The sequence below is a fragment of the Manacus candei genome, unplaced genomic scaffold (assembly GCF_025592945.1).
Source record: "Manacus candei isolate 608988 ecotype Guabito, Panama unplaced genomic scaffold, ASM2559294v1 h1tg000035l, whole genome shotgun sequence".
Taxonomy (NCBI): domain Eukaryota; kingdom Metazoa; phylum Chordata; class Aves; order Passeriformes; family Pipridae; genus Manacus; species Manacus candei.
In genome coordinates this window covers 3,667,925-3,680,917 of record NW_026138083.1, presented here as the reverse complement: position 1 = coordinate 3,680,917, position 12,993 = coordinate 3,667,925, and the positions used below count along the sequence as shown (strand labels likewise).

The 12,993-nt window shown below is 39.7% G+C and overlaps 1 protein-coding gene across 10 annotated transcripts in view; it reads left to right on the top strand.

Annotated features, from left to right (window-relative positions):
• The window catches only part of USP34 (ubiquitin specific peptidase 34), a 147,118-nt gene that overhangs the window by 58,355 nt on the left and 75,770 nt on the right, over window positions 1-12,993 (top strand). For 9 of the 10 annotated variants that reach the window (XM_051792972.1, XM_051792974.1, XM_051792965.1 and 6 more), the window contains exons 3-6: window positions 2,293-2,710; window positions 7,288-7,338; window positions 7,454-7,603; window positions 11,021-11,088. The exons of the other annotated variant lie outside the window; for it this stretch is intronic. In XM_051792972.1, the coding sequence (XP_051648932.1) occupies window positions 2,293-2,710; window positions 7,288-7,338; window positions 7,454-7,603; window positions 11,021-11,088 (687 nt within the window). The remainder of the gene's footprint in view (window positions 1-2,292; window positions 2,711-7,287; window positions 7,339-7,453; window positions 7,604-11,020; window positions 11,089-12,993) is intronic. 10 annotated transcript variants of the gene reach the window in all.

The following is a 12,993-nucleotide window of genomic DNA, read 5'->3' as shown; positions in this document are numbered from 1 at the left end:
ACAATTGCAACCCAGTTGTTTTCCCGGGCATCATCTGTTCAGATTTTGTCCTGCTCAACAGCTCTAGTATGACAAACCCAAACTGAAGAAATAAATACAGATTAGATAACATTTAACTCTATATTTCCTTCTGATTTCTCTGTTACCTTCCATATGAATTGGTTTCATGCTATAAAACACTGTGGAAAACAGTCCTTAAGCTGTTCAAGCAGAGTCCAACAAAGGGGCCCCAGGAAGGAGTTGTACTTGACATTTTAATTTCTATTTCTCCTCTGCCAGATGGGCTTTTTGAGAGTTCTGCTTGTTGTTTTGAGGCCTTCCTTAAGAACTACTTTTTATTTTGTTGCCTGTAGCTGAAATCTCTTACTCTCCTTCAGAAGATCAGCTGGAACCCAGCCTGGAGAACACCTTTCTCTTCCATCTGTGTGTGGTGCTTCCATTTGAGTTTTATGTTCAAAGAAGCAGAAGACTCAATTTTTTTGATAGATCTTTAATTTTTGGTGGAGCTTTTCCCGACAGAGGAAGACTTAGAGGTTTTGCACAGGCCTCTGGCTTGGAAACCAAATTCTCCAGTGTGTGAGAATATTCACCAGAATTTCCATTGTTACAGAGAATAATTTGTTACACCCAAGCAGGGCAGTAATTTGCAGGCATAAGTGATGGACCTTTTGTAGATATTTATCCCCAAGCATTTATCCTTGGGGAAAACTGCTTGAGGATACACTTGGCTTTGCCTGCAATCCCTTGTTGTCGTTTGTTAATATGAAAATACATTTACAAGTAAATGGCAAAAATCTGCTTTTCAAATGGGTAAAGGCACACTCCCCTTAACCAGTATTAAAGGGATTTTTCTTCCTGCACAGATGGAACAGAAGGGTTTAGATGCTTCAGACACCCTAGCTGTGCTGGAATTAGGGAATCCCGAATGTTATCTTTTTGTCTAACCCACTGGGGAAAAAAAAAAGTGTATTCAGAAAGTCTGTGCTTTAAGAGCTGGAGCTCCAGGACATGTTTGTGTTCCATCAGGAGAGGCAGCCCCCTCTACCTGTCACAGTTCTGGCTTCTCTTGACTTTTTTCTTACAAATTAGGATTTATTAAGCCCAGTTTCTGAATTAAATGCTGTGTTTAAGAAGAGATTCCAAAAACTCTTCTGCAGAGTTGATTTCTTGCCCTGTCTTTTGTCTGCTCATTTTCTTCAGAAAAGAGACGGGTGATTTTTGTCTTATTTTAATATCTGAGGACTCTGCTCGTGGGCTGTTGTTCTCCATCCAGCAGGAGAAAGGTCTCTACTACAGGACAGCTCCCAGTTTATGTAGGAGTTACACAGTGTAGTAGAATTGGAGTGAGAAAGAGCAGAGTCCCTGTCAGGGTCTGTTACAAGCTCGTAGTCTTTAATTTTGATTTTCAGTGAGGACACCGAATCGATGCCTTTCTTCTCCATGTTCTCCAGCATTTAGATCTTTTTAAGGGACTATCCTCCATTTTTTTGTTCAGAATGAGGAAGTTGCTTGTTTGTATGGAAGAAGCAGATGTGCCCAGGAAGAGGTTCCAGGGTATCTGCCCTGGGGGTTTATACACCCAGAATTTATTTTACACGTCTAGTTAATCCTCACCCACCATTAGAGTTGTGTTAGAGTTTTCTAATCGATGCTTTTATTGAATTGTCTCATTATATTGATAGAGAGATGGTGTTTAGTTTTCCCCCTTGTTCTTTTCCCCTTCCAGTGTGTCAGTAAATAATCAGGGGAACAGTCTCTGAGCCTGCCAAGTGCAAAAAGGCCTGGAGATAATGCATTTTCCTGGATGGGGAAAGGGCACCGATGTCCGTGGGATCCCCATCCAAAGGAAGTGAACTTAAACACTCAATTAAAACTAAAATTATTTTGCAGCCCTGTTGCTTTGAAAATAACAATCATGAGCTCTTCCAGGGCTGGCAGGAGTGGCAGGTGATTTATTGCAGAAGAGCAATAGAGAAAACCAGATGAGGAAATGGATTCAGAAACATCCTGGCAAACATTGCTGCTGTAGTAGCACAATGACCTTGCCCACAAGAGGGTTTTTCTGTATTTTACTCACAGGAGCAGCTGCTAAATGAGGGACCTCCTAGCTTTGATAAGCCTTTGGAAGCAATGGGATGCTCACAGGGTTTATGGAAGGCTTTGTGACTCCCACTCCTTCCGGGTGGAGTCTTGTTTCCTTTGGGTTTTCTCGAGCCTGTCAAATATTTTGTTGCAAATGTTTTAACGTGAAGAGTTCTTTATTTTTATTTTTTCCTTCCTGTTTGCTTGCAGACAATGTTTGTGCTGTTTCAAGGAGTATAAACACCTGGAGATCTTTAACCAAGTAGTTTGTGCCCTCATTAACTTAGTGATTGCCCAAGTTCAAGCTCTGCGGGACCAGCTCTGTAAACATTGCACTATCAACATCGACTCCACATGGCAAGAGCAGAGTAACCACGAGGAGCCCCTGAATGTAGAGAGAGAGTCTCACCAAGAGGAAAATGGAGAGAGACAAAAATCTATAGAGAAAAAATTCGATTCTGCAAGAACTTGTCTCCTGCCCGAGGAGGAGCCCGCCAAGAACACGGATGCTTTTGGCTTGTGGAGCACTGATGAGAAGGAGAAGTTGCTGCTGTGTGTGGCCAAGATCTTTCAGATTCAGTTTCCTCTCTACACAGCTTATAAACATAATACCCATCCCACAATAGAGGTAAATCTTCTTTGTGTCTGCACTGAAATATTTTGGGAAAGGTTCATCGTTCTAGGCTGTGTGTGTTTGGTGCTCCTTGCTCTCAGGTCCAGCTCTCCTTGTTGACTTCAGCACAAAATCTCCCAGGAACTTGACACATCCTCTTACATTTTCTTTAAAATATGCTGAATTGTTACAGGTAATATATTGATAATGTTGGATGGAACTGTACACCGAGTTGTCCCACTGGTTAAATAACAGAAAGGCAAAAAATAGGTCTTTCTTCCTGAAGGTAACCCATTAATAGTTTACTAATTTCATTGCAATCTGTGGTTCTGGAAGCAAAGCTTCAGAAACTGAACTTTGTGCAAGACCAAACTTGTTGGAAGAGCTGTTAAATCGACTGGAATAACTGAGCTCTGCACAAGTAGCTTTGTTCCACAGGGCTGATTTTTTTCTCTGTGGTATTTGTTATACCTTATTTTCTTCTGAAAAACAAACCAACAACAACAAAAATTAAGGCAAAAATTCTACCATGTTGAATTCACAGTTTCCGGAATAAATAGGGTGTTAGCATTTCCTAGGTGAAAAAACTTATTTCTTGTAAAGGTTGGCAACTTGTGGCAGTTTAATAACAAATAACCTGTTCTTTTACAATATTTATATGGAAAGAAGTACATTTAGCTCAATAGAAAAAGCTTCTGTCCAACAAATTTTTGAGAAAGACTGGACAATTAAACTGCAGTTAACCCACTCTTCTTTAATTTTTTATTTAGAGAGTTTTGGGAGCTCTGGGCTGGATTTTGTGATTTTGTTTCCAAAACGTTTGGGTGCAAGTGAACAGAGTTGTTTCAAATATATGTGTGTGGAAGAAGGAGGCAAAATTAGGATTTGTGGACTGGAGGATTTGTGGATTTCGGGTTTCCCATCATTCTTCCTGACCTGCCTTTTAAACTTTCACACACATCAATTAATCTGCAGCTCAGCCTCTGCAGGGAGGAGCTACAGAGGGCAGATCTGTCTTGTCAGTTAAAAACAATAAATCAATGACTACTTAAGTGATTTATCCTCTGTGGGACACTGACTGAAAGCAGCTCCAGAGGAATATGGGATGAACAATCCTGGAACAGCTTTTCTGTGTACAAGCACACTTGATTCTTTTAAATGACAATTTAATTATTTTTTTTTCCTTCTCTTTTAATTCCACTTCCAAATGATAAGAAGAAAATCTCTGAGTGCCTGATGGGATTTCTGTTTTACTTGGTGTGCAGCCTAGAAGTGATTCAGACCCAGATGTCACCTGCCATATTTGTCATGTACCTTTTTCATTTTTCAGAGGGAGATTTTTTTTTTCTTTGCTTTTTAAAGGTCCCTGCATCAAGAATTGTTCTCACAAACTGATATCTTCTATATTTAGGAAGCACTGGGATTCTGTTATTCTAAAGCACTCTTAGACATTTTAGTGTCAAAACCTTTTGCTCCTGTGAGTAACTCACTGAGGTTTAGAATTTGATTTTGGATTTCAGGAGGTTTAGAACTTGATTTTGGATTTCAGGAGGTTTAGAATTGGATTTTGGATTTCAGTCTAAAGCACATCTTAGTTAAATTGAGACAAGTGGTTAGTCCCAGTAATGACAGCACTTTTTGTTTTAAATCAGGCTTGGTCTCAGTCCTCAAAGGATCATAAAATTAAAATCCCTGTTTGAAGTATGTTGTCTATAATTGGTAAGTTAAACAGATTCCTGGACAGACTAAATCTGTCAGGAATTTGTTGGGAGAAGCTGCTGTAGCTCTTCCTCTCCCTCGAAGCATTTCTTTTGCCCTGGAAAAAGGGAAATTTGCTGATGCAAAACGGACTCCAGTCTCCACCCTGACTTCAGAAATTCCCTGTTCCAGATTCTTGAGCTGAATTTGCCCCATTTCATGGAGTCATCACATCCAGTGAGGTTTTACTTTGCCTGGGAATGACCAGTTGGGCTGTCAGTTAAAAAGTGTCCAATGTAAGGCTTTCCCATGGTGTTATTCCATGAGCAGCCGGTATTCCCATTATCCTTTACTCTGCACACACCTCCAAGGTCTTTGTTCTCGATGGCAACAGACAAGTCTTGAAGTCTAATCCTCTTATGAGGGGCTTGCCAGAGCCATGTTACACTTGACTGTCTAGTGGAGAGGAAAAACATCCTTGTGGAAGTAGGAGGTTTTCCCTGGTGTAAGAATTCAGGAAGACCACAACACCCTTTGCTTGTGTTAAAATCTCCCAATAGTTTTGGTGCCCAGAGAGGCCTTTGTGTCTATTTTTCATCCTAAACAAAATTTGCTCAAAATATCTTTATAAGTGCCATTGTGTTTTTTTTTTTTGAGCAATGTTCATGCTTTGAAATGAGCTTCATTTTTTTTGGATTTATGGATATTTTTAAGAGCTCTTGCATGCAGGGTAGTTTTAAGACTGTATGCCCTGTTCTTTTCATACTTGGAGCAGCAAGTTTAATACACTTCAGAGGAAGGAAAAATCTATAAAAGGAGGCTCTTAAAATCCTGTGGAGAGAGAAGCAACAATGTGAACTCCTGAACTTTGCAGTGGCTCAGAATGAACATTGAATGCAAAGGGAGTTACCTGAGCATGGAGCAGTTCTTGATGGGATGAAATGAAAGAGGGGGAAAAAAAATCAGTTGTTCAGGTGTCTGTAGCTGTAGTTCCCTGTTTGGAATCTTGTGCTCTTCTGCTTCTCCAAGTAAATATTTTCACCCAGTTCCACCCTCCTGCCATGGGCAGGGACACCTTCCACTATCTCAGGTTACTCCAAGCCCTGTCCAGCCTGGCCTTGGACACTTCCAGGGTTGGGGCAGCCACAGCTTCTCTGGGCAACCTGTACCAGGGCCTCCCCACACTCACATAGAGAAATTTCTTCCTAATATCCCATCTGAACCCACCTTCTTTCAGTGTGAAGCCATTCCCCCTTTTCCTGTTGCTGGAGGGCTTTGGGACAACACCATCCCTGCCTGCCTTGGTGAAAAGTCCTTCTCCAGCTTTTCTCCAGCCCCCTTTAGGTCCAGAAAGGCTGTAAGATCCCGTGAAGTGATGGTGAGCTTTAACCCCATAGTAGATTCCCATGAGGAATTCTCTTATTTCCTGGTAAATTTGAGCTTCAGGAGCTTTCAGGCTGTTCTGTTCCACATCTCCAAGGACAGAAGTCACATTTCCAGACTCAGCCTCTCAACTGCAGGACTTTTACAAGCTTTGCAAGACTTGTCCCACAGCCCTCCCTGTGGAGGTTCCTGCATTCCAGGAGCTGGAGTTGACTTGACAACAGGTCTCTGTTTTATTCAAGAAAACTAATGAAATTTCTCACCCTCTTCCTGCAGTTTTCCTGAGCAGAGCACTGAACACCTTTCCTTGCTGCTTAAAAACACACCACCTACTGCCTCCAGAGCTGCTTTAAAAAGAACTGCTGGAGTATCACGAGTTCAGGCATGACTTGGAGTTCAGTGGGGGGGAAAAAAAAGGAAAAATAAATGCTTAGCTATAATATGAGCATATTGAATAATTCAAAATGTTTGTATCACACTTAATCCATCCAAAATTGCTTGCCTCCAGCATCCTCTGGTACAGTTGGAAGCTCACTCCTACACAGCTATTTAAAATATAGTCAGGAAGTTTCACTTAAAAAACTCAACTTTCTGCTCAACTTCCATTTGATTGGTGACTGTCAGTACTGGAGAGGGATGGGAAGAGGAATTTGTATCCATGGCAATGTTGTGTTTTACTGTCACATATTATACCTCCAATACCTTTTTTGCCCCCAGCCATGTGCCCCAAACACCCAAGAGGTGTTACAGCCCTAATAAAGAAACTTCCTGCTCTTTGTTGCCCAACAAGTGGGCATTAAAAAGAAAAGCTGTTTTCCCAAACCCTCTTCAGTTCAGCACTTCTAGAAAATAGATTTCTGGTTGCAGCAAGTAGTTAACAGAGTGATAGGGTGATACAGTTCCTTCCCCATCTTGCCTTAATCCTGTAAGAATATGACACTTCCATTTTATGATGTGTTTTGCTACATATAAAAATATATCGTAGTGGAAGTTGGAGAATTTTAATATTCTGCTGGCAATGAATAATTTGACAGCTTTAACCCCTTAAATCATGAAATGCAGGATTGTGGGACATCCTGCAGTTCATCTAAATTCGGGTGTTTGCATTTGTGTCTCATCTTTATGGAGAAATTGCCTTCCAGAGTTCCCTGGGTCGGTTCTGCTCTGTGGGCCATATTCCTCTTGAAAAAACTGGGGATCTGAAGGGGCTGGGATTGTAGAATAATCTGTTAATCCAGGTGTTGAGAGAGCCACCGAGATGTTCTCATGAGCGTATCTTTGTGTGCTTATATCTACTTCTTAACAAAGTAAAAAGTATGGAAAAGTGTGTTTTGGAATGTAAAAGTGGAGCAAAATTTGTGTCTTCCCCTGAATCAGGAGTTTGCTTTTTTTCTGTTGGGTGACAGTGATATCTGGTAATGGTCACTTGTTTACCAAAATGGTTTTTTGTTCTGTAAATGTGTTTTTCTTGCTTCAGTTAACTCTGCTTTTTTTTTTTTCTTTTTCAACAGGATATTTCAGCTCAAGAAAGCAATATATTAGGGGCATTCTGTGATATGAACGTAAGTTATCCCAGAAACTTCAAATAACCACGTTCATTCATTGTGTTACACTCATTGGATGACTTCATGGCTCTAACTGATGATTAAAATTCTTCCTTTTTTTATATTTTTGCAGGATGTAGAAGTCCCCTTGCACTTGCTTCGTTATGTTTGTCTGTTCTGTGGCAAAAATGGCCTTTCCCTCATGAAGGATTGTTTCGAGTACGGGAGCCCCGAGACGCTGCCCTTTCTCATAGCACATGCCTTCATCACAGTGGTATCCAATGTAAGTATTCCCTAGAAATTCAGCACAAAAAAGGAAGTCTGGAAGGATTCTGGAAGAGCAGGCAGGGATAAAAAAGGCTGGAAGATTTTCCTTGTTGGGAATGTGGCGTTTTGTCGTTCAAGAACTCCCATTGTCCAAACTTCCCCACCTCCCAAAGCACCCAAGGAGATTTTTTTTTTCAGATTTCTACCTCAATATGAAGATTGTAACAGCCCCAGATGAAACTTAGAAGAATGTTGTCAGAAGTCATTGCTGTCCCTGAAATTGTGCCATGGAAATATCTTGAGTTCCTCAGGATATTTTAACTTTGTAGCTCTTCTTGTGAGGCACAAATGGATTTCTTTGGGATTTCTGTGATTTTTATATTATTACAGATATTTCTATTATTTATATTATAGTATATTATTTGCAGCATGGAGGGGATCATCTTTTATTCTTCATTTAGTTTGAGAATGCACATCCTCCATCATCTCAGTGATTTGAAATCACAGTGATTTGTGACTGGTGGAATTACAAACTGATTTCAGTGGAGATTTGAAGATTTGTGATGAAAATAAACCCCAGACCTGAAAGAGGACATGGGAAAACTTGGTGTAATGTGAGAATATGAAGTTGTGCCCTGTCTGGTGGAAATTACATGTGGGTAAAAAGGAAACCAGGAGTTTGTTGTGCCTCATGGGAAGGGAGTTCAGCATCATTTTGACACTCTTGGCAATTTGAAATCCTTGTTTTTCAGTAAGCATTCTGCCTGCAAATCCCATTTCCTGCATATCCCATCCCACTGCAACTGCTTTGCTTCTTTGTCCTTTTGGAAATCTTTATTTTTCTCCACATAATTTGTTTATTTTCTTTATTCTCGGTGATGTGCCCTTAACCCAAAATATTTATCATCAGACTTTCTCCTTGCAGACAATTATTTGGCAACTTTGCATTTATCTTTTTTTCTAGTAGGTGACACATTTAGCTCTTTCTTGGAACTATTTTAGGTGAGCTCTGTGGTTAAACCTGCCAGATAAAATGAAATTCAATCCAAACGATAACCAGAAGAACTGTTTCTTCAACCTCTTCCACCATTGCAGCTCTTCCCATTCAACCAGCATCTTTCTTTTGAGCTCCTGCTTTGCTGGCAAATCTGTGTGAGTTAGGGGAAAACTGTTTTAAAAAAAAATTAAATTTAGATTTTATCTGTCAGTTCACTGCAGAAAGTATAAGAAGATGTTGTTTTATGTGTAATTAATGTGCCTTATTCATCTACTTGCTGCATTTTGGTGTCACTCTGTACTTGTTAGCACTGCTTCTGACTTTCAGATGCAATATATTTATTAGATCCAAATGAGGCAGCTGGTTTTTTTTATAAAATACATTTTACCTTACCAATATTAATATTAAAATAAGATATTTCTTTCCTTTTATAATGATGATTTTGATATGTTTCTCTCTGTTTTATGTTTCTCTCACTTCTCTGTATAATTCATATAACATAGGTAAATATAGATAATTCAGTAAATATTTCTGATAGTGAAATGGTGAATGACCTACAGCTTGTTCTGTGCAGGGTTTAAACCTCACATCCATTTTACTGGGTGAAACCTCCAAAGCTGAATCAGAAGTAAAAACTGTTGAGAGGTGCTCTGCCTTTTAGCAACTAATTACCTCTGATAAAGGGTAAATAATAGGAAAAAACCCTTCTGAAACTTGAGAACAGAACAGATGCAGTGAATACTTTGTCTTAAAAGCAACTGGAAGCAAAAAAAAAAACCAAGTTGAAGGATTTTTAATATAATTTGATATTATTTTTTATCATTTTAAGGGTGCTAGTTCATGTCATTTTATATGTGCTCTTTTTAGGTCATTTAAATAATTCAGGATTTGAATATTTAACATGTTTGAAATTATATTTTCATTTGTAACATGCGGAATGATCCTTTAATTGAATTCTGAGGCTGAAGGTTGTATGTAATGCAAGTACACAGATGTATAAAATGGCTTTAGAAGTTTGAATTGATGCAGAGCAAAAACTGCTGTGAAGGGTGAAAGCCGTAAGAACAAAATGATGAAACCACTTCATACTTTTCTTTCACAAAGAAATACATTTTCTTTGCTGTCTCCTGCTCCCTGTGGAACAGAGCACACCATGTTAAACATCAGATTGTGTAAATACAATGGGATCTTTGTCATCCCTGCAACTCCCTGTCAAAATGTTATTGAATTCCTGTTTCCAGCACCAGCATCTTCCAGTTACACTTTGTATCTTTGGGATGTTTGCATTTTTTCCCCTCTTGGATCAGAGGCTTATTCCAAGTGTTTTTTGGTTTTTTTTACAAGGGGAAGATTTTGAGTGGTTTGTTTTGCAAAGTAGCTTCTTCTTGTTGCCCTGTGAAAAGTAGTCTGCAGATAACTTTTTGGGTCAGTTCTGAAAAAAGTTCTTTGGTTCATTATGGAAATGCTGACGAGCAGCGCTGGGGATACACTTTTCTTCCAGCCTAATCTCGTTCTCTCTCCTGGCAAGGAGGAGAATGTGCATTTTCTACATACAGAGTTGAATTCTTTGCCACTGATGCAAGAAATCCTGGCTAAGGTGAACTCTTGTTTTAAGGCCAGATGGCCCTGAGTGACAGTGTTGGCTTTTCCCAAGAGCTTTGTGTGTGCACATGATTAAAATTACCTGGGGAGGGAAGAGCTGCTGCTGTTTCATCCCTTCCCTGGCACGTAGTTTTCTCTCTGTAACAGGTTTAACAGGATCCCTGCTCCTGTTTGAAATGCAGATGGGAATTCTAACTTGGCCTGTGGAAGTGGTTTGGTTGGTCCTTTCCCTCACAGAGGTGCCCAGTAGCTGTTTCAGGGTGTTTTTTTTTCCTCTGCATATATTTTTCTTCTTGCATCTTCTTTCCAAAGGTGGTAAAAGGGAAAATTGCAAATAGGAGAAATGCAAAGGTGGTGGTGAAAAACCTGTGCTTGTAAAACACTATTTTATAGGATACATAAGCCCTAAGAAGCAAAAACACCACAAGTCAAATGATGTTACTCGATTTAGGAGCGATTTGCAAGGAACAGAAAGAATGGAATAATCTTCTTGTGGACTTGAAAAGAAAAAAAGAAACCCCACAGGGCTGAGTAGCAATTTTTCCTACTGAAGAAACTACAGAAAATTTTTAAAAATGAGGCACCTGAGCAGTAGGATACTATTTATACAAAGTGTATATTTTCCAGCTGACAAGCAGGAAAGATGCAACTCCTGTTTTGAAAACAAGGAAATTAAGAGATTGAAGTTGAATGAAAAATGGAAAACACCAAGAAAGCCTTTTTTTAAAGTGGGGTTGCACGTGCAAATGTACCAGCAATATTTCATTTTTTTTTTACCATTCTCTTTAAATGTCATTAATGAAGTTTTTCTCTCTTTCTGTTTTTGCATTATAGATCAGAATATGGCTACACATCCCTGCTGTCATGCAGCACATTATACCCTTTAGGACTTATGTTATCAGGTAAAGTTTGATTTGAAGAATTTCTCTGGTGGGACTTTTGGACATTGCATTTATTTCTAATGGCAGCTGATAGACTTTTAACTGGACAGGTGGTTGTTCTGACTGTACCATTTCAAGCAGGAGAGTTAAAGTCATGTCTGGAGTTTGTTTGGGCAGCTCTTTCCATCCCTCTGATTTCACATCAATCGGATCAATCTCATTAATTAATCACATTTTGAGTGTGGCATTCTGACAGGTTGTGTCAGGCTCAGTTGTGACACAATCTCAGTGTGATATCCTCATCAAACTGAACATAAAATTTGCTGTGAGGTGATGGAAGTGGAGGAGCAGTTCCAGCTCCTGACTTCTAACACTGCTTCATTCCCATTCTGATGTTCTGCATTTCCAGCTGGCAGGAGCTGAAGTGTGAGCAAAAGTCTGCTCACACTTTTATGTATCTAAATATATCCAGTCCCCAAGATTTTCTTTAGAGCTGCCTGTCATGAAAAACACTTTCAAATTGAAGTACTTGGAGAGATATTTAATTATACAAGCAGTTTGTTTTCCTTGGGTTTCTCAGGACAATAGAAACATGTCAGTGAGCTGCTGATGGAACTATCTGTGTATCTGCCTGGAGGTGCAGGGGTGTGGTCACAGCTAATTCACCTTCCAGTGGCCCAACATAAAATTTTCCTGCTCTTCCATAGGCCCACAGCTCCTCCAAGGCTCTGGAATTCCTGTAACTGTAATATTAGGAATGTGCTTATACCAGTCATAGGAGGAATGTGCCTTTACACATCATGTTGTCTTTACTATTCCAGTATAAAACAACACTCAACAAAAATAATGATATTGGCAACAAATAAGTTCACAGAGCAATTAGGCTGAGAATTATAGTTCATGTTTTAAAATGTTCTCTGTAAAAATTTAAGTGCTGGCTTGCCTGTCAGTCTGTCTTGCTGTAACATTGTCTCTACCAAAATGATCCCAGCACAGAGAAGAGTATTTTGATCTTTTATTAAAACCCATCACTCTGGAGTTACACTCCAGCCATGTGCAGTCCTTTAATTGCTGATGTGTTATCTTTGAAATCTTTTAAAGGTAATTATTAATCATGAAACAGCTTAGGGAGGGCAGGCAGAGGATCTTCACGTTCTTGTCTTCTGCATATTCCATTTAATGGCTCTTTGTGTACCTGGGAATTTGGTCATGAGCCTTACCTGTCTTCTTGGAATATATGGAAATTAAAAAGAGCATCAGCAATTAAGGATCAACAATTAGAATTAGGCTGATAAGAAGGAATTTACTTGAATGAGACACATCCTGTAGTTTTTCCTGGCAATCCTTGCTTGTTATCCTGTAATTCTTACAACATTTTCTGTTTTATAACTGTAGGTGTAATTGGGGTCACCAGAATGAATAGAAGAGTTTTTTTTCTTGGGTTCTCCTCATGTTTTCCTCTTTACCCATTAGAGTATTTGCATCTGATTTGAAATGTGATTTGTCAGCAGCTTCTTGCCATAAATAATGCCCTTGGTGTCTGTTCACAGAGTTTACAACACATTCCTGTCAATCACAACAGGAATATTAACACAGGATACATCTCTGGAAAACACAGTTTAGAGCAGGAAAGGGGGTGTTCTCCCGGTTGCTGTTTTTCCCAGCTCAGTCCTGAGGGGATCTGGGATTTCTCAGCGTTACGAAATCCCAGTCTTTTTGTGGAGGTTCACTTCCAGAGCAGGACACGAAGCTTTGGAGGCCACAGAACAAAAATAACCTCCAGTGCTGAACCTTTATGTGGGGCAGAAGTGAACACAGATGCCTTTGGGAAAAAAGATGACTTTTCCTGGTGGATGCAGCTCACCCCACGTGGCTGTCAAAGCTCCCAGATCTTGTCTGAGCAGCTTGGGTCTCTGGGTCTCCATC